Source organism: Orcinus orca, chromosome 14 (assembly GCF_937001465.1).
Source record: "Orcinus orca chromosome 14, mOrcOrc1.1, whole genome shotgun sequence".
NCBI classification, from domain to species: domain Eukaryota; kingdom Metazoa; phylum Chordata; class Mammalia; order Artiodactyla; family Delphinidae; genus Orcinus; species Orcinus orca.
Window position 1 is genome coordinate 51,013,299 of NC_064572.1, and position 21,537 is coordinate 51,034,835.

Genomic DNA, 21,537 nt, shown 5'->3' on the forward strand with positions numbered 1-21,537 from the left:
TTATCTTTGGAATTTGTCTAATTAATCTATGGTGAATCCTTTTTAAATCCTTCAAAGTCAACAGAATCTTTATATTCTGATGTAAGATTTGATATTTGGAAAAAGCTAAACATCATATTTTTTTGCCAAGTCTTGTCAGAAAGTCAGGTGATTTAGCTGCACAACTCTGTTCTTGGTTGTAAACAAGGTATACATTTGAGTTAAGGCACCAATTTCCTAGTATGACTTACAAATGGAGCCTTGAAACAATTTCAGGGCAGGAGTTTAAAAATCATTTTGAACACTGGAAGCTTTGATGGATTAAGTTTATAGTTTCTGAAGGTGATTAGTTTGAAGAATGGCCCCCATTTGGCCGTATGCCCTGATATATTTGTTTAAAAATCACTCTTAGTATAGTTGGTATTTTGATGTAGTGAAAGAACTGATGTCTGAACATGAAAGATGCCATGTACATTTTTCTTCAGATTGCATACCGTGCTGTAAATATCTAAAGTTTAAACATTATGGAAACAAAGAAAGCAATGTAAACTGGAAGTTCTTCCAAGGCAGATCTGTGAAAAGTATGTGTTGGTACCAGGAGATATACAGGTTCCTAAGAACTCTTGGTAATTCTGGGCCACCCAGTTCACTAATAAATATTAGTTTATGTGTCCTGCTCATTGAGCTATGTGCTGGGTCACACTGGACCTCTATGAAGGGGGCCTATATCAAAACATTCTTCTAGTCTGGAATACGGGAACTAAAGAGAACATACAAGGCCTCTGACAAAAAGCACACTGTTACAGTCATGGCTTTTCCCTTCTTGTTTGTCCCCAGAACTCCTCAGCTACTCTGTTCACCCATCTTTGAGCCCAGGGTTTCTTCAGGGTAGGGTCAGCATGTCCTAGCTCTACTAGGTCAGCATTAAAAGAGTAATAGATTTTTTTAAGAGCTCCCATATCTTATACCTTTTAACAGAGTGTACTAAGCTTAGTTTGGTCTGATACAAATGAAAAAAACCCAACATTTCAAGTCTCTTTGTTTAGACCAGTGATTCTTAAAGTGGGGTCCCCAGAGCAGCAGCAGCAGCAGCATCTGAGAATCTGTTAGAAATGCAAATTCTCCAGTCCCACCCCAGAAATACTGAAGCAGAACTGGGGAGGGGAGGTGGTGAGGCCCAGCTACCTGACTTAACTAGCCATGGATCTAGGTGGTTCTGACGTATGCCAAAGTGTGAAGGCCACTGGTTTAGATTTTATCAGCAGGGGCAGTAAAGAAACTCTCACTATCAGATAAGCTGCACGGACTTTTATGAACTTTACAACTTATTTTAATAGCCTATTATCATCCGCTTGATAACTACATTTAACATAAACACAATTGCACATGTAATCGACATCTAAGTTGTCCTCGACAGAATGCATGTTAAAAGGTCGTGGCTTGGGGCTTCCCTGGTGGCGCAGCGGTTAAGAATCCACCTGCTAATGCAGGGGACATGGGTTTGATCCCACATGCCGCGGAGCAACTAAGCCCCTGCACCACAACTACTTAGCCTGCGCTCTAGAGCCCGTGAGCCACAACTACTGAGCCTGTGTGCCACAACTACTGAAGCCCACGTGCCTAGAGCCCGTGCTCCACAACAAGAGAAGCCACCGCAATGAGAAGCCTGCACACCACAACGAAGAGTAGTCCCCGCTCTCCACAACTAGAGAAAGCCCGCAGGCAGCAATGAAGACCCAATGCAGCAAAAAAAAAAAAAAAAAAAAAAAAAAGTCATGGCTTTCTTAGTAAAGAGATGGTATGAAAAGGAGACAAATGAACCTAAGGAACTTGTTTTTAGTTTTCTGAAATGATGCCATCCTCAACTCCCCTCCACCCCTGCCCCACCTCAAATAAAAGAATCAGGGGGGAAAATATTACTATCAAGTAATACACTTTATCATTTGCAGATATAGGTTATCATACATCTTGAATGAATAGCTATGTCCAAGCCTGTTTTAAAGAACTATTAAAACACTTGAAGGTAAATGGATGCTTTGTCTGATTTGTAGCTAAACCCTCACACTCATTTCAGATCTATTCATTGAACTATGATACCCAAGATTCATAACACAATTTTTTGATGAAACGTAAAGTTTCATAATCTCCTCAAAAGGCATACATAGAATAAAATGATTCTCTGCTTAAAAGTTAAGACTTAGGCTCTGCAGCAGTACAGTTCATAGACATGTAATGCAATCTATATATGTAACTTTAATTTTTCTAAGTAACCACATAAAAAAAGTAAAATAAAATGAGTGATATTAATGTTAAATATATTTTGTTTAATCCAATGTACTAAACATATCACTTCAACATGAAAAAAATAAATTAGTGAGATATTTTTACATTTTTATACTTAGTCCTCAAAATCTTGCATGTATTTTACAAGTATAGTAAATCTCAGTTAGAATGCTAAATTTTAACTGAAAATACTTTTTATTTAGATTTAATAAATTTTATCATTGCAAAAGTAGATTCCTTACTCGTTGTTCCAAACATACTAAAAAGTTTTCCAAAGGCCTAAGTGAATATCAGTTTTTATATTAAAATTAATAAAAGTAATGAAATTAAAAGTTCAATTTCTCAATCACACTAGCCAACTTTCAAGTCCTCGACAGGCTACAAGTTGCTAGTAGCTACAATACGGGGCAGAGACGCTCTGGGGCTGTGAGGGACCAACCTGGGTAAGAATTCAGGCTTTGCCGGTTACCGGCTGCTTAGCAAATTACCTAGCCCTCTCCAAGCTTCAATTCTATCACCTGTTAAATAGGGGAAAGACCCACATTCCACATGTTTCAACTTCTGCCAGCAAAAATAGCAGCAGAAGAGAAACTAGTTTGTTTTCTCCTTCATAATAGAGGTGGTGAAATCATTTCATCAATTTATAATAATCAGAACCAATCTAAATGCCTACAGTATAAGAATGGTTAAATACTTTTAACTCATCCGCTGTAGCCCTAAAATTCAATTAATTATTATTATTAATATCGGTTAATATAATTAAGAAAAAGGTATCATTATGAATAGCTCGACTGCTGAGTGCGTGCACAAAGATAAACTTATAAGGACCAGACAGCTGTCGACAGCGGCTGCCTGAAGCAACAGGATGGGGGCGGGGATGGAGCTAGCACACGCCTTCAGTTTGTATTTCTGGGCAGTTATTGTCCAAAAATGCTTTTCTAAAAAGGAGCTATTACTTTTGTATTTTAATGAGAAAATCCCAAATCTGCTTTGAAACGACTACACTTTTCCCTCACTGTCTGCATTGTGATTTTAAATATAGCATAAATGTACTCTAATAAGGAGAAACTGCTGTGCGGAAATACTTTTATCAGAACGCAGAACACGCCCCCTTAATCTTTCAGCGAGCCGTTTCCCGCCAGGCAAACGGAAGCAAAACCGCCCTTGACGTCATGGGAGGCGGCCTCTCCTAGTTACCATGGTGAAGTCTACGCGGCCATATTTACTGTGGTCAGCCCACACCAAGCTTTTTCCTAGCGCGGGTGGTGGCGCGCCGTGGAAATGTCTGCAGAATAAGAGATGATAAACGAATCATAAGCCTCAGTGAAGGACCAGGGGCAGAACGCCTTAATCTCGTTAGTGGAACGTAGAGGTGCAGATGCCGCGGATTAGCGGAACGATTCAAGCAGAGTAGTGCAGTTTCTGCCCGGACTTTGAAAGCCGCTTCCGTTGCGCGACGGAAGTGTGAGTCGCCAGAGGACGACTCTGGGAAGAATCCGCTGTCCGCTGTGTGTGCGCAACCGGAGTCATGTCGAGTTTGACGGTGAGAGACCCGGCAATGGATCGATCACTGCGTTCCGTGTTCGTGGGGAACATTCCGTATGAGGCAACTGAGGAGCAGTTGAAGGACATTTTCTCCGAGGTTGGTTCCGTTGTGAGTTTCCGGCTGGTATACGATAGAGAGACGGGAAAACCTAAGGGTTATGGCTTCTGCGAGTACCAAGACCAGGAGACCGCGCTTAGTGCCATGCGGAACCTTAACGGGCGGGAGTTCAGCGGGAGAGCGCTTCGGGTGGACAATGCTGCCAGTGAAAAGAACAAGGAGGAGTTAAAGAGCCTAGGGCCTGCAGCGCCCATCATTGACTCACCCTATGGGGACCCCATCGATCCAGAAGATGCCCCTGAGTCAATTACCAGAGCAGTCGCTAGTCTGCCCCCGGAGCAGATGTTTGAGCTGATGAAGCAGATGAAGCTCTGTGTCCAAAACAGTCACCAGGAAGCTCGAAATATGTTACTTCAAAACCCACAGCTGGCTTATGCGCTGTTGCAGGCTCAAGTAGTGATGAGAATCATGGATCCAGAGATTGCTCTGAAAATTCTGCATCGCAAAATACATGTCACACCACTCATCCCAGGCAAATCTCAATCCGTTTCTGGCCCTGGCCCTGGCCTTTGCCCAGGACCTAATGTTCTGCTGAACCAGCAGAATCCTCCAGCCCCTCAGCCTCAGCATTTGGCCAGAAGACCTGTGAAAGACATCCCTCCTCTGATGCAGACCCCTATCCAGGGTGGAATTCCAGCCCCGGGCCCAATTCCAGCTGCAGTTGCTGGCCCTGGCCCTGGCCCTGGCCCGTTAACTCCTGGTGGAGCAATGCAGCCCCAAGTTGGAATGCCAGGGGTTGGTCCGGTGCCCTTAGAGCGGGGACAGGTGCAGATATCAGATCCTAGAGCTCCTATGTCTCGTGGACCCATGACTGCTGGTGGCTTACCTCCTCGAGGACTGTTAGGGGATGCTCCAAATGACCCACGTGGAGGAACTTTGCTTTCAGTCACTGGAGAAGTAGAGCCCAGAGGCTATCTTGGCCCACCACATCAGGGCCCTCCAATGCACCATACGTCTGGTCATGACAGCCGGGGCCCTTCCTCACATGACATGAGGGGAGGGCCATTAGCAGATCCCAGACTGCTCATTGGAGAACCCAGAGGACCCATGATAGATCAAAGGGGTCTACCTATGGATGGTAGAGGTAGCAGAGATTCTCGAGGGATGGAGACTCGAGCCATGGAAACTGAGGTCTTAGAGACACGAGTAATGGAGAGAAGAGGAATGGAAACCTGTGCAATGGAAGCCAGAGGGATGGAAGCGAGAGGCATGGATGCAAGAGGAATGGAGATGAGGGGCCCTGGCCCCAGTTCAAGAGGCCCTATGACTGGGGGAATTCAGGGTGCTGGTCCTATTAATATGGGGGCAGGTGGTCCTCAGGGACCCAGACAGGTCGCAAGCATTTCAGGGGTGGGAAATCCTGGAGCTGGCATGCAGGGGGCAGGTATGCAAGGAGCAGGCATGCAGGGGGCAGGTATGCAAGGAGCAGGCATGCAGGGGGCAGGTATGCAAGGAGCAGGCATGCAGGGGGCAGGTATGCAGGGAGCAGGCATGCAGGGGGCAGGTATGCAGGGGGCAGGCATGCAGGGGGCAGGTATGCAGGGGGCAGGCATGCAGGGGGCAGGTATGCAAGGAGCAGGCATGCAGGGGGCAGGTATGCAGGGGGCAGGCATGCAGGGGGCAGGCATGCAGGGGGCAGGTATGCAGGGAGCAGGCATGCAGGGGGCAGGCATGCAGGGGGCAGGCATGCAGGGGGCGAGTATACAAGGGACAGGCATGCAGGGAGCAGGCATGCAGGGAGCAAGCATGCAAGGGGCAGGCAAGCAAGGTGGAGGCCAGCCTAGCAGTTTTAGTCCTGGGCAGAGTCAGGTAACCCCACAGGATCAAGAAAAGGCAGCTTTGATCATGCAGGTTCTTCAACTGACTGCAGATCAGATTGCCATGCTGCCTCCTGAGCAAAGGCAGAGTATCCTGATTTTAAAGGAACAAATCCAGAAATCTACTGGAGCTTCTTAAAAGGTTTTAGAAAATACTTGGCAGTAGTCCCACAAAGGTTTTCTGTAGCATAGAGAATGGGTGGGTGCAGTAAGCTGAGTTCGTATCCCCACCCTTGAATGATTACGAGTTCCCTCCTCTCAGAACCTAATCTCATTTCTTGTAGTCTTCTTAGTTTTTATTTTTAATTGTGGGGTAGGGGGAGGGGGGAAGTGGGTCTCTTCACTTTAATTCACTGTAAATAATACAAAAATAACTCTGAACATGATTATATTATACCAAATAAGATTACAAAGGATACGCAGCATTGTTAAAAGGGTCTACAAGGTGTTAAGTACATTTTTAAAATACTGAGCAAAACAATGTGAAAACTGCACCTAAAGACTAAAAGGTGACCTGTTAAAATGGTAATGTACTAAGATAGTTTAACATGTTTGGTTGTATAAGAAAATAAAGACGTTTACCTCAAAATTACAAGATAATAGTTTTTGGTAAGCCATTTAAAACACAGAATCCTATTTCAGGGGCAACAGAATGCTGAATTAGGTTAAGTACTGTACTATTTTGGAATTACTTCAGAATGTTAAGAGCTAAACAGATAATTCTCAACTTGTGGTATTGGAATTGTTTTTTTTTCTGAAGCTATGCTACCTGAAAAATCAAGGAATGCATCTGATGTGATGTTATTTCATTTATCCCATCTTTCAAGCAATATTTTGGCCTGGCCTTGTGCATGACAATTTTGCTGAGACAGTTCTAGGTCAATGAGGTTACTTAAATCTGCTCTGATGAGACTCTCTCTCTCAGTACCTTCCTATTTCTCAATAGTCTTCAAGCCCTAAATCTGAATAATTCTCTCACATCCTTCCCCAAAATCTGTGTAGGGACCAGTTGATCTGCATGAATTAAACATGGCATTGGACTTTTCATAAATAATGGAAGGTTTCATGCAGTAAAGCTCTCAGTTTTCTGGTAACTAGCTTCCATTACACAGATCTGTCTGGTCAACCAGAATCAGGAGTTAAAAATCTTAGTCTCAGCAACATTTAAAATGCCTCTTAATTTTCTTATTTCAAAATCTGCTTATCTGTCACCATTTTACCAGAATAATTGAAGCCCAGGTAGGTAAAGATATCCTTGTAGCCTGAAATCTGCTAAATTGGTTATTACTTCCCTTTTACAAGTAATAAAGCCATTTAATCCTAATATACATGCCCATGAGACATATTTAAAAATCAGTAGGAAGGTGGGGCTTACCACAGTAACTTTAGAGCTACTACTTAATTTGTCTGTAAGCCTTGAGGATGTGGAGACAAACATCTGTGTGACAGAACAAGTAGTAATAACAGAAGGATAAACACCTAAATAACCAGGTGATCTTACTCAGGAGAAGAAAAGCCAATACCTAATTACAGAGGAAAAAATTAATACAAGGAGAGAGTGGAGGCTTAGAAATTGAATTACTTTCCTGTTGCAAGGTTTTTACATCTTAAATGGATAATTCACTCTTTTTATAAAGTTTACCTCCCTACGATGTTTCCTGCTACTTATTTTACTCCTGTCTTATTGTTCATACTGTTAACTTCCCCATGTTTTCTATATGCTTCCCCTTATTGGAGGGGATAACTCTCCTTTACATGTATAGTAGTTCTGGTTAATACTAATTCAGAGTTGGCTTGATTACTTTGAAACTGTAGTTGCTTTATCTCAAAGCTTTCATTGAAAGGCTCTAACTGAAAACTATTAAATGTTATGCTCTTTGTTATAGTAAAATCTCTGCATTGTTTAATGCAGACTAAATAAAAAGAATTACAATGAAGGCTGAATTTAGTGTCTGATGTTCATTTTATTTTTATTTTTTTGTGGTACGCAGGCCTCTCACTGTTGTGGCCTCTCCCGTTGCAGAGCACAGGCTCCAGACGCGCAGGCTCAGCGGCCATGGCTCACGGGCCCAGCCGCTCTGTGGCATATGGGATCTTCCCGGACCGGGGCACGAAACCGTGTCCCCTGCATCGGCAGGCGGACTCTCAACCACTGCACCACCAGGGAAGCCCCATGATGTTTATTTTTAATAAATGTGTTATTCAAAAGTTATCTATTGAGAGTTCCATGGGGCCTGAATACTTTTTCTTTCAAATGAAAAAGGCAAATCTAAAGAAATTACAGGACTGAATGGAAATACCTTTTTTAAGATTCACTATCTATAAAGTCCCACAATTGAAATACCTATGTATTTTATATGCCAATCATGTTTTTCTGTAGTAGGTATCAGTAGCAACATCTTGGATACTCAGCTGTTAGGCTTCCTTTTGTTTGTATTCCCCACTGAGAACGCCTCTGTATCCCAGGAACACCTTACAGGTACTGTATCTTCATTACTGACAGCACTTGTTATATTGCAATGCACTATTTTACTTTTACTCTCTACCTCCCCCACTCCCACTTTTAATAGACTGAATATGGACTGTCTTACTCATTTCTATATTCTCCATAGCAAAAATTGCAGGTGAGAAGGAAGGACAAAACATTTTATCAGAGTTTTAGTGGGAAAAAAAAATCCTGTTAAGAGCACATGAATTTCCCTACAAAGGATTTAAATTCCACACAGAACAAATGAGCTATAACAACTATTTGCATTAGAAAATAAATTAGAAACAGATAATACAAGCAATCTCCTATACTCTGATAAACTGAATAAAATCGGTTCTCTCCTCATTTCCAATTCACGCATGGTCTGACTGTTCCAGTACTGATGTATACAAGCAGTGCATGTCTGCTACAATCAGAATCGTGTTTTACTACGTAATTGTTGGTTATAATCCTGGCATCCTGCATTTTCCCAAATATGGATAGACTAAAATGAAAGCAAATTGATTCATAATAACAACAGTTGAAGACAGTGGGGTGAAACGCTGATTTGCAAATGCCTCTTTATGGCTTTTTCCTCTTGAGCAGTGCATATTGTTTGGAAATAAACCATCAGCTTTAATCAGTGCCTGCTCATAGCCCTTTCCCTCTTACATTACTGATTAATATCAAAACACATTTTAATGTTGGTGGTATCCCAAGACTAATGATTTGGGACCATTTGATAAGATAGAAGCCAATGTGAATCTCAGGTGAAGGTAGCCTAATCGAAGTAAGATCGTGTATGACTTTTCAACTCCTCAGAATTCTAAAGGTAGAAAGCATTCTTTTTTTTTTAAAAAAGAAGAACCTTAATATAATCACAGCTTCCAAAGCTTCTTGCTTTTCCATGCTGTGATGGGACATTAGCTAAGCACACAGAACCTGATTTCCTATGGTGTGTCAGGCCAGTCTCTTAGGGCTGATGAGGTCTAAGGATAATTACGTGCAACAACCTACTGTGGCAGATAAACTGAATTATCAGTTACATCTCACAGTCTTCTCACAAAAGAATATGTCAGCCTCTCAGTGCTTTACACTGCCGGCTAATCGCCAGACAGATTTCTGCTTGGAGCTTGCTTTTCTCATCAGTCTTTTGTCAAGAACGCTCTAGAGTCAAGACTTAATTCATTTTAAGGAAATGAATATATTCAAACTAATTAATAATTACTAATATTATTGTTAAATATTATTGATAGTGTGACTATTACATGATATTGGTATCTAATATGCTAATATATTTCACATGTATATGTGTATTTCAGATCTTAACTGAACCAGATCTTTTAATATTTTCATTTGCTTCTGTCACCTTAAAACAAAAGTTTTATTTACCCCCATGGTTGAAAATATCAGCTTCACAGATATTCATATTACAAATTACCTTTCTCATGAAATGTTAACGGACATGTTTCTTCTAGATATTTTTGTACCACAATATAAAGCTTATGCCAGTAAAGGACATGTAGTGTATCAAAAGTGACTTTCGGGTAGCACTGTCAAAAATAATAAACCTGGTGCTTATTAAATGCTGTACATAAAAATACCAAACTATTTACCTAAAAAAAGAACCGAGGGCTTCCCTGGTGGCGCAGTGGTTGAGAGTCCTCCTGCCGATGCAGGGGACACGGGTTCGTGCCCCGGTCTGGGAAGATCCCACGTGCCGCGGAGCGGCTGGGCCTGTGAGCCATCGCGGCTGAGCCTGCGCGTCTGGAGCCTGTGCTCTGCAACGGGAGAGGCCACAAGAGTGAGAGGCCCGCGTACCGCCCCCCAAAAAAAAAGAACCGAGATGTTCTGCTTGATGATAACTCTTTATAACTAGGAGTTGATTTAGTTCCCAAAGGTAGGTGACTAATTATCAAGGAGTTAGGATAAAATATATAACTTTTTCAACTGTAATCTATTTTGTATTATTCAATATGTATAAAATCTGCAGACATTTGAAATCCATCTCATATGTGTCACAAAGCTTGGTCATTTAAAAAAATCTTATCTGCTTGGTTTCTTATTTGTTGTCTTTCACAAAGGTAGAATGGTTAATTTCTTGGGCATCAAGAAATGAAGCCAGCAGTTTCCTCCAAATTATTTTGTTTATTTAATTAGCTGTGTTAATCAAAATTCTGTCTTATTACATTACTAATATTCTTCAGTGATTCTACTGCAAAAGCCTATAGGCCACTTCAGTGTACCCGCCAGCCTTTGATTGCTTTCCTACCTGAGTGGATTTGAAGCAACTTGTACCTGTTTAGGAATCTACTTATGTATTTATCCTCAGACATTCCACAGAAAAAAATACATCTGCAATAACACACTTTCCAGTTCCATCTTAAAGGTTCACCTTAATAACATTCAAAACATGAGCCACATTAAAAATCATATATTTGAATTAATGTGATGGAAGGGCCTATATAGGGCTAGATTGGTGCCTTAATCTTCAAAAAGTCATATTCTATATCCCAAATGTCACCCTTGGTCACATGTTAAATAATACAGCAATACAAATAAGAAGGACTAAAAAAATTGCCAGACACAAACCTGGCTCTAAGAGAGTAAATACAACCATTGCCTATTAATAGAATATATTTCCTATCTTTAGGTAATCCTTTAGCCAAAATGATCTCATCATTTTACATGTATCGGTCATCAATCAGAGAAAAAGATCCTCATCTATTTTAAGAAACAGAGAAATTACAGTATTGAAATCTCTAGAATCACATATCTCCCCCCATCCCACCACCATTAATTTTGTCAAAGTTTTGTCCTGTAGAAGCTTTAAATGTCTTTGGACAAGGGACGCCAAATCTGTGGCCTGTGGGCCAATTGAGCCTGCAGTTATGTTTTGTTTGACCAGCCAAGGTTCTCAAAACTTTTGAATTTGAATGCATTTAGGTACAGCATATATCCTCCTATTTGTCCATGAGCCCAGCTTTTCCCTGGATCTTATGCTAGGTTTGATTCACACAATTACTTGCCAGTCCTTGTAATACTTGGAGTTTACAACTCCTGCTTTTACTCTGTATAAAAACACAGCTATTAGATTTGATTGAAATGTTTAGTGCTTGTTTTTTAGATACCACATGTCAGTGAAATCATACAGTATTTGTCTTTCTCTGTCTGATTTATTTCATTTAGCATAATACCCTCTAGGTCCAACCATGTTGTCACAAATGGCAAGATTTCATTTGGTTTTTTATCGGTGAGTAATATTCCACTGTATACACATGCCACATCTTCTTTATCCATTCATCTATACAAGGACACTTAGGTTGCGTTTCTATCTTGGCTAGTGCAAACAGAAGAAATCTTGAAACCATAAAATCAGCATGCTTATGTTGCAGTGAGAATAAACTGTCAATAGAATTCTGCTGCTAAATATTTTTCAAACATCATCTACATATTCCTATGTACCAAAAAGAAAGGACCAATATAACCAAAGCAGTTAAAAGTAACTGCCCAGCATTTATTCTGTTAATTTATTTTCAGTAGAGTTATTGAAAATGGCATCAAAACTGTATGCTGTAATCTGGGCCTTTAAACTTGGTCTTTGAACCTGATCATAATTAAGGGTACAAATTAACCAAATCAACATTTGTAAATTAAACAAATAATGTTTTTTCCCCTTAAAGGAAAGTTTACATTGGGTTTATTGACTGAACTCTAAACATTTCTAGCAAACAACAATTTAAATTCAAATCAAGCCCTTTCAAGAAGTGATATCAAAGCATCATTGTGAAGCTGTGAAGATGGCCTTGGAACATGTGAATCTGAATCTCTCCTTTTCACACGTGTTCAGACTACTTGTATTCTAGTAATCTGGCACTTGGTTTGCCTAGAGGGAAGACAAAAATTGCTTAACTAGAATGTTTTGTGAGTTGGAAGTGAAATGATTTATAGGATCTTTGGTTGGTGGGGATTTTGTTGTCATTGTTTTCAGATAAACAGGTTTTAGCAATTCCTCCCTAGTTAGTGCCTCTGCTGGGAAGTGCAAACTAGGCGAACTCGTTGAGCCTTGAACAACAATGACCTTGGTTTAAAATGACCCAAAGCTGCCCCTCCTGAGGAATTAGAGCTGGATTATCCTGGGGAGAAAAGAGGCTTTTCTGCATCTCTTGTCCATTGTCCTTTTTGCCTAGGATGATTCATAAAGAGAAGGAAGATAGATGAGCTGGCCACTGACCCAGCCAGGGTAAGCCAAGGCAGGATTGTGAAAACTCATCTCCTGTGATCACTGTGATGAAGTTGAACAAATTATCAGGGCTGGAAAATGGTGTTTCAACACAAATTCACTCTTCAAAAAGAGAAGAAGGGGGCTTCCCTGGTGGCGCAGTGGTTGAGAGTCCGCCTGCCGATGCAGGGGACACGGGTTCGCGCCCCGGTCCGGGAAGATCCCACATGCCGCGGAGCGGCTGGGCCCGTGAGCCATGGCCGCTGAGCCTGCGCGTCCGGAGCCTGTGCTCCGCAGCGGGAGAGGCCACAACAGTGAGAGGCCCGTGTACCGCAAAAAAAAAAAAAAAAGAGAAGAAGGAATTGGGGGGTGGGGGAGTGGAGGTTTAACTTTTTTTTTTCACTGAAGCCCTGCCAGAAATGCAGACCTACTTGACATGAAAGATGGTGGCTGCCGCCCCCAGCGAGCAGTGCCTTCTCCAGCTCATCCAGTCCCTCAGTGTGTCTTTCGGGTCTTACCTGCCATACCACTAAAGGCTTTTTTTGTTTTGTTTTAATAAGAAAAGGAAGAAAAATTCACTTAAGTTGATATAGACCTGGAATATTATTGTTTAAAATATTTTTACTCTAATACGCATTTTTATTTACACAGTGATCAAATATTTTGAAGTGATGAAATGAGCCTGTAATAGTGGAATTTCAGGCTTCAGCCACAAGACTGGGGTAGGGGAGATATTTGTTTTTGAGGGAGGAAGGTGGTAGCAAGGGCCTTTCAAAGGCTCCAGAACTAACACAGATGTCAGTCATAAGTTCCATGCCCTCTTCTGGAAGGTTGAGTCATGGTTAATACATAAAAAGCTTCTATCGGGCTTCCCTGGTGGTGCAGTGGTTGAGAGTCCGCCTGCCGATGCAGGGGACACGGGTTCGTGCCCCGGTCCGGGAAGATCCCATGTGCCGCGGAGCGGCTGGGCCCGTGAGCCATGGCCGCTGAGCCTGCGCGTCCGGAGCCTGTGCTCCGCAACGGGAGAGGCCACAACAGTGAGAGCTACCTAATGCCAGGCACTTGACAAACATCATCTCCAAGCTGACTAAAATCTGGAGGCAGTAGGAAGAAATATGCTTGGAGAAGTTATCTAGTTTGCCCTCAGTCACATACCTTGTAGGAGGTTGAAGCACCACTGAATCTAAGTCTGTGCAACTCTCAAGCCCTACTCTTCCCCATCACATCATTCTGCTTTAAGAAGGAGGTAGTGAGGAGACAGAACAGCTTTCACACTAGGGACTGAATGTGAAGAATGTCAGGCATCGTTTCTACTAAGTGACGAAGTTAATCACAGTCTAGAAAAAGTGATTTTTAGGCAATAGTGAAAGATGTATAAAATCAATCTTTTGTCCTTATTTTTTCTTCCTCCCAAGAATCAAGTACTAAACCTGGGCTTTGGTAGAATAGAGAGGGGAAAATGAAATACAAAACTAGAATGAAAACATATTATATGGAATTATAGTAAATCATTTACAAGAAATATATAAAAAAGATTATCTTCTGGAGAGTTCTAGTCAACATCTCATTTAAATACTGAGATTTATGTTTCCTGTCATCTTTTAAAAAAATTAGTAATATACAGTTTACATACCATAAAATTTACCCATTTAAAGCATTCGATGCAATGTTTTTTAGTATATTCATAGAGTTGTGCAACCATTATGACAACCTAAATATAGAACACATTCATCACCTCAAAAAGAAACCTTGAACTCATTAGCCTCACTTCTTACTCTCACTCATCTCTCCATTCAGCCCTAGGCAACCAGTGATCTGCTTTCTATCTCCAAAAAAACAGTGCTGCTATCAACATTTATTTGCAAGTTACTGTGTGCCCATTTGTTTAATTTCCCTTGGGTATATACCTAGAATTGCTCCATCATATGATAACTCTATGTTAATGCTTAGAGGAACTGTCAGACTGTTTTCCAAAGTGGCTGCACTGCTTTATATCCTCACCCGCAACAAATGAGTGTTCCAGTTTCTCCACATCTTTGTCAACACTTGTTAATTTATTTTAATTATAGCCATGAGAGTGTGTGTGAAGTGGAATCTCCCTGTAGTTTTGATTTGCATCTCCTTGATGGCTAATGATGTGCTTGTTAGCTATTTGTATATCTTCTTTGGAGAAATGCCTATTCCATGTAATCTATTTACTATAAATAAAATGTATAAATAAAATGTTTTATGATTTCAGCATTTCTATCGTAGGTAACAGATCGTCAGATGACAATTTCTAAATCAGGAAGAAAATTAGTTCTTTCGTGATTTAAGAAGTGACCTGAAATAGGAGGAGTCAAGTTACAGTAGTAGAAGTGACAATTTTCAGTTATGTTCCTATACCCTTTTGGAAAATGTAGGTTAGAATTATCATGGCTTATATCTCTTGGTGGGGTTTAGGACACGTGAGCCCCAAATATGTCACCTTGGCATACTGAATGCTTTAAGGTGAAGGAGTATGAAAAAATGGCAGAAGCAGGAAGGTCACTTTGACCTTCCTCCTTCTCCCCATAAAACCCTCCTGTGAGAGGTGCCTCCCTATACCCCCGAGGAAAGGGGCATCCTTATCTCTGAAGACAAAGAGATGCTGAGAAGAACAAACAGGACTTGCTAAGTTTCCCCCAGTTTGCACTTGACTCATACCCTTCTGACCCATCATATTTCTACAGGACTGTCCACTCTTCATCAAACTACTCAGGTCTGTTTCTTTGGGTCTTCATTTCCTTATGAAGAGTCCTGTGTTACGTAAAACTTGTATTAAATCAATTCGGTTATGTTTTTCTCCTGTTAATCTTGGTCAGTTTAATTTTCAGACCCAGCTAGGGACCCTAAGAGGGCTGAGGAAAACTTTGTCCTCTCCTCCAAGGTGAAGACATTAGTTGACTCTGAAGGGAACAGAGGGTGTTCTTCCAGGGAGGCAATGCAGTACTGTAACAGAGAGCATGGTCTCTCCCTGTGTTTAAAGTCTGTCTCCAGCAATACTACCTACGTGACCCATTTCTCTTTCTCACTTTCTGTCCACTGAGCTAACTACCTCCTAGCGTGGTTGAGAGAATTGTTTAGTAGCACACTTTGCACCATGCCTACTCTTGATATGTGCTAGATATTGGTATTATCCCTAAAAAAATAAAACTGGGGACACAGAAACCATAAGAGCAACATGAAAACATGACCCAGCTCTGTTTATTGCTCTGTACGCCCTGAAAAAAAAAAGAGAGAGAGAGGAATAGAGCATGGGAGGAATTAGCTCGGCTATGAGGACCTCCACTTTAGGAGAAGAAAGAAAGAACTCCCAAGAAAAGTCTACTGCCAGAGAAGGAGGCATTTTAAACCAGAGTGATCTGATCTGTGATTTCGATGAAAAGCCTGTAAGATCAGGAGAGGGAAAGAAAAATATCACCTCTCTCCTTACCACATTCTTTGTATTTCCTTATATAGTAAAGCCATGTTTTGTACAAGAAGAAATCTAATACAACTTTACAAAGGTGAAGGCAATCTTATGTTGAAAAACCTTCTAACAGCTGACTCTGTTTGACCCAAGAGGTTTCAAGCTCCTGAAATCTTGTTTTAGACAAACCAATAGAAATGGAATCACGGTTTTATCTCGTGTGAGCTTTTATGGCTTATATATTTCTATTTCCTATAATTTTATCCAGTACAATACAGGAAAGAGTTTAGAAAATGTGTTCCTCTTAATCTAAAGCAAACTTTAACAATGCAACAAAAAAAGTTTGAGAAAATATTTGCACTATAGTGTTATATTTAGGGTACATGTATCTTAACTGTTTGTTTTGTAAAGCTCAGCCCTTTCTTCATGCTTTCAAAGATGATACACATTATGCTATACTATCATTTAAAGCTTTCAGCATAAATGCACCAAAATATTATGATTTAATCAATCCCCATTTAGTATTCTGTGCTTTATACATATCAAGTGTTCCTCAGCCTGACTTAAGAAAATGATTCTACAGAATTATAGACATGTATTGGAAAAAGCTTTTACAAAATACGGCCAGCTTAAGTAAAGAGTGTTAACGTATACAAATCCTATAAATATGCTTATTTTGCCAAAAATTGGAAACTACCACAATACTGAATTACATTGAAATTCAAAGTTACAGATCTTTTTTTAGTGGCATGCGACTTGTATTTAGGAACTCTTAATGAGTATCCTCTTCTTTAACGTTCACTTGGCATTAATTTAGCAAATACATTTTGGTTTCAATAAGCAAATTTATGTCAAAGTATTCATCATGTTTTGAAGCGTATTTACTTATGACTACCATATTTCTTCTCAAAATTTTACTTAAAAAAAGCAAGAGCAAAATGGGTAAATTTCCAGTTTATGAACTTGTTACTATATCATTAAATCTAATATTCTATATCAATGCTTGCAATATGGCAGCCACTAGCTACATGTGGCTACTGAAAACTTAAATTGTGTTTAATGAGACTGAGAAAGCGAATTTGAAATTATTCAAATTTAATTAATTAATTGATTAGTTTCCACATGTGGCTAACAGCTAGCATACTGGGTAGCACAAACTTAGAGGACGTGAGTTACTTTATGGCTAGATATCATTCTGGGTAATGGTTCAAAAATCACAGATAGATCACCTGACTGGGTATTTCCACTACAAATCTGCAGTGTTAACAGCATCATTAAAACTGCTAGTCAATAATTAGTGCCCATGCACTTAGATCAATAAATGCACCACCTCTTGTGCCACAGATTCTCACACAACATGTAGTATTCAGAAGACAAGAAGTAAAAGTATACATTGTTCATTGTATTCACTTATTCTTTCAGGGAGTATTTATCTAACGCTCCCCATGTGTCAGGCAATGAGGAATCAACACAATAGAAAAGAACACTGATCCCACTGATCTTACATTTATTCAGCATCTATTTCGTCCCAGGTACTCTGAGCATATGCTTTGCCCTGAGGGAGTTTAGTCTAGAGGGGAGAGCCCCCAGAGGGCAGTACAGGGCACCATAGCACTGCAATACGATAGCAGCACAATTAGAAGAATCTGAAAGCAGTCAGGGAAGTTTTCTTGCAGCAGAACTGAGTTTTGAAGACTGACAGGGGTTAGTGAGGAACCATTCTGGGCAGAGGACTTGTCTGAGCCAAGGTGCTGCAATGAACTAGGCTGGTGCTATCAGAGGACTATACAGCTTGTTTCAGTGAGGAGGAAAATGTGAGGAGTAGCATGAGATAAGGCAGAGTCTAGATCCCCAGTGAACCAGAGATAAGCTAAAGAGTTTGATCTTTGTGCTGAAAGGTATAGGGTGAAACTCAAGGATTTTAGGAAGGAAAATGAAAAGTTCAGACTGACATTTGAGAAAGGTCTCTCTGAAAGAGATCAATCATGAAACAAATCAAAGGACTCCAGGTGGAAAATACTTTGGTGGCTGGAAGTAACCTGCCAGCAAGCTCTTTATGGGATTTTTTTTTAAAAAATGGCTTTGTTTTTACAAGAGTGAGACATTTAGCAACGTTAGCCATCAAGAACCCAGCCAAAAGCCATTAAGAAAAAGAGAGTAAATGAATAGGTTGCTTCTTAGGCACTATGCTTGAAAAACAAGTCCTTTTGCAGAGACTACTGGCTTGGAACTGCATGTAAAGTGTAGTAATTGACTTAACAATATAGATTTTATATAATATTTCAGCAGATATATAGCAATAAGAGAAGAAAGACACTTGCAGGAATAAAAAACAAATAAGATCTAAATGTCACAAACCTTATCTTCACCACTGGATTCTCAATATCTAGAGTAATACCTGGCATGGTACCACGTGTTCAATAAATATTTATTAATATTCATAAATATCAATAAATGAATGCATCATAAAATTCATGCAGAAGAATTAGGAGATCAATAATTCACCACAGTAGCCCCATGAGTTGATATGAGTACATTACATCCCAAAGGCAATGACTGATGCTCACGCTGAGGCCCCTGTTGCTACTTGTGCAAAGTCCCCTCTTTTCTTATGCAAAGTCACCTCTTCCTATAAAACAGTGCAATCTAAATAACTAACCCCTTATCACTTGAGGTGAAGATAAGCCATGCACGATCAGGCTCTATCTAGAGGGGTGATTCTCACACCAGACGCATATCAGAATCTCCTGGAAGTTTCTGAAAAACAATTCCTGGTTCCCATTCCTAAAGATTCAGATTCAAGTAGATCTAGGGTGGTGTTTGTATGGGCAGGCCACTCAAGACGGCTGTTCTCTTGCTCTCTGTATATCTCCTGCCTTACCAGTGCCTGCTTCACCTACACCCTAAGCAAAGGACTGCCCTTCCTATGTACTTGCCCCAGGTCCCAGCTGGTGATTGTTCTTAACAAAGGGGCGTTGAGGGGTGTGCCCCTCTGCTGGTTTCCCTGGTAACTAATGAGCCCATCTGCCGCCAATTCCCCTATAACCGGTAACCTCCTCTTCTCCCAGGGAGTGAAGACTACCACCATGTCCTGCCCGCTAACAGCTGCACACAGTGGGGTGTTGCTCCTGGACCTTGCTTCAGATGTGTAAGCTCCCCGCTCTGTTAAACTACTGATGTCTCTGTCGCTGACTCCAGCTCTTTCTTTCGTCTTGAAGCTGGGCAAGCACAGGCCTCGTAGGCCTGCGGGGTGCAAGCCCAACAGTGGTGATGGTGGTGGTAGTGATCTGTGCTAAAGATTTTTATTTAAAAAAATCCTAATCCCAGCCATGTTTAGACATTACGAATATGTGAATGTCCAAATGTATTCTTTTTTTTAATTTTTAATTTAATTTTTATACAGCAGGTTCTTCTTAGTTATCTGTTTTATACATATTAGTGTATATATGTCAATCCCAATCTCCCAATTCATCCTGTCCAACTGTATTCTGTTCCCTCACACAGAAGGTAAAATTTGCACATAAACTACTTGCTTTGGTCAGAAGCTTCCCAGACCCTCCCTGTCAATGGCTTCCCTTGCTGGATGCTCGCAGGGAGCCTCAGAATGTAGAGATAGCTTTGTGAAGCTAGCTGCATAGGTTTTGCCCTTTACATTTGTTAATGATTGTTTTTAAGCTAAGCTTTGAGATCATGCTGAGAAAGCAAGACCTCTTTCTCCCTGAATCCACTCAGCTCTTCATTTTCTAATTAATGTCTTATCAAACTGTTATGACTAAACGTGCTAACAGTGAGAACACAAGACCTCTCCCTGATCTTTAATCCTCTCCTTTTTCTCCTTTACCCATCTGACGGGGAAGAACAAAACCTACGTAGTCCAGGTCCGATGCTTCAAGATTTGAAAAAAAAAAAAAAAATCTTATCAGAGAGGTTGACCATGAAACAGAAATATGGGATCTTCTGTGTCCCTTTCTCACCTAGGATTTTGCCCAATTTCCTCTCCTTCCATCTGGCAACTCAGGGCTTTAATAAAGATGCATTGAACAGGCACACGGATATTGAGGTTATCTTTCCAGGCTATCCCCCAAAGCTAGTGCCTCTCTGAGCACAAACAGATGATGAGATCCTGGGATCTGCCCCAGCGACTGGCATTACCTTTGGACACTGTGGCAACTGAGTCTAACGAAAGCCAGGGTGTGGACTACTGGCAGCAGAGAGAAGTACAGTTACTGCCGTATGAGTCTATGCTGCTTCCTCAGCATCACTGGTGAAAGTATTTATTAAGGTGCAAAATTCTCACAGTTCTGTTGTGGCAGACTTGCTCCAGTCCAGACCAAATGTTCCTAAAAACCCACTATACCTTTCTTAAAAAAAAAAAAAAAAAAGAAAAGAAAACCCAAACGTTTACACACTGCATTTATAAAGAAGGGACAGCAGAATGGTACATTCTGTCCCGGAGCTGTTCCATTTTAAAATCCAAAAAATGCACTGAGGGTTTTAACCAACAGGAATACTGGCAAATGTGCATCAAATAAATGTACAAGAATGTTCGTAACAATCCAGCAACCCAGATATGTATGACAGTAGGGTGGATACGTGTGTAACAGGGAAGAGCTAAATCGGACTCCACGTTGGACCTGTTCCTTTGACTTTAACTGTTGCGTTTTGTTGCTTTTGTTATTATAGTCATATATAATGGCCTGCCTCAGGGAACCCTGCCCACCTGTGAATGGCTGCAAGGGAAAAGAAACTACACATCCCCTCGCCGAGACTGGTCATTCCAGATGTTTTGCAAGACTGATGGCCCTTTTACTTTACTTCCTCACCACCGCTCCCTCTCTATTCTGCCTTTTTTTTTTTTTTTTTTTTTTTTTTTTTTGCGGTACGCGGGCCTCTCACTGCTGTGGCCTCTCCTGTCGCGGAGCACGGGCTCCGGACGCGCAGGCTCAGCGGCCATGGCTCACAGGCCCAGCCGCTCCGCGGCATGTGGGATCTTCCCGGACCGGGGCACGAACCCGTGTCCCCTGCATCGGCAGGCGGCCTCTCAACCACTGCGCCACCAGGGAAGCCCAGCCAGTGGTTCCTGACGCATTTGTGACCACGGGAAACAGCACAACAGTGTTATTTAGGCAGGGAAAAAAAATTGGGTACTTAAAATTATAAATTCATCAAATTCTGTTTTGGCAGATGACACCTTTATAAAGGGAAATGGCATTAGAATCCTCTTCAGAATGAAAGAGTCCCGTTGAGAGTTTCCTCACCTTTGCTTCTCTTGCCTGCTTTTTGACCATTCTCTGCTTAGGTAAACAGTAGAGGGAAAATGTTGAATTGAAGTAGATTTTTCTTTTCTTTTAGATCGTTAGTAACTTTTTGCGACTTTGAGTAACATGTAATGGCTTAAATGAGGCTCTACAGTGCTCTTAAATTTTAGATGCAGGGTTGTTTGGTTTCTTTGGTCTGAACCAGTGCTTTCCAACAGAACTTTCTGCAACGATGGAAATGTTCCTCTATGATGATTATGGTATCCACTAGCCACTAGGCTACTTAGCACTTGAAACGTGGCTAGTGCGACTGGAAACGTGGCTAGTGCGGCCGTGGAAATTAAGTTTTTCTTTAACACAATTTTAATTAATTTAAATATAAATTCAAATAGCCATGTGTGCCCAGTTGCTACTCGAC

General features: G+C 41.0%; 2 protein-coding genes across 52 annotated transcripts in view; one reads left to right on the forward strand and one right to left on the reverse strand.

Annotated features, from left to right (window-relative positions):
- Window positions 1-21,537, reverse strand: part of PRKG1 (protein kinase cGMP-dependent 1) — a 1,186,942-nt gene that overhangs the window by 501,269 nt on the left and 664,136 nt on the right. The gene's annotated exons all lie outside the window — the stretch shown is intronic.
- Window positions 3,717-7,670, forward strand: CSTF2T (cleavage stimulation factor subunit 2 tau variant). Of its 50 annotated transcripts, none has more exons than XM_049696535.1 (4): window positions 3,717-5,339; window positions 5,385-5,429; window positions 5,490-5,519; window positions 5,550-7,670. In XM_049696535.1, the coding sequence occupies exons 1-4, from the start codon at window positions 3,791-3,793 to the stop codon at window positions 5,879-5,881; spliced, it is 1,956 nt and encodes a 651-aa protein (XP_049552492.1). In that variant the 5' UTR covers window positions 3,717-3,790; the 3' UTR covers window positions 5,882-7,670. The 50 variants fall into 50 exon arrangements, with proteins under 50 accessions (XP_049552492.1, XP_049552497.1, XP_049552496.1 ...); XM_049696540.1 differs by having other exon boundaries at window positions 5,565-7,670; XM_049696539.1 differs by having other exon boundaries at window positions 5,505-5,564; window positions 5,595-7,670.

What these genes read in the sequence shown, in the direction of transcription:
- CSTF2T (XM_033415855.2), top strand. Translation starts at nt 3,791, where the DNA reads ATGTCGAGTTTGACGGTGAGAGACCCGGCAATGGATCGATCACTGCGT.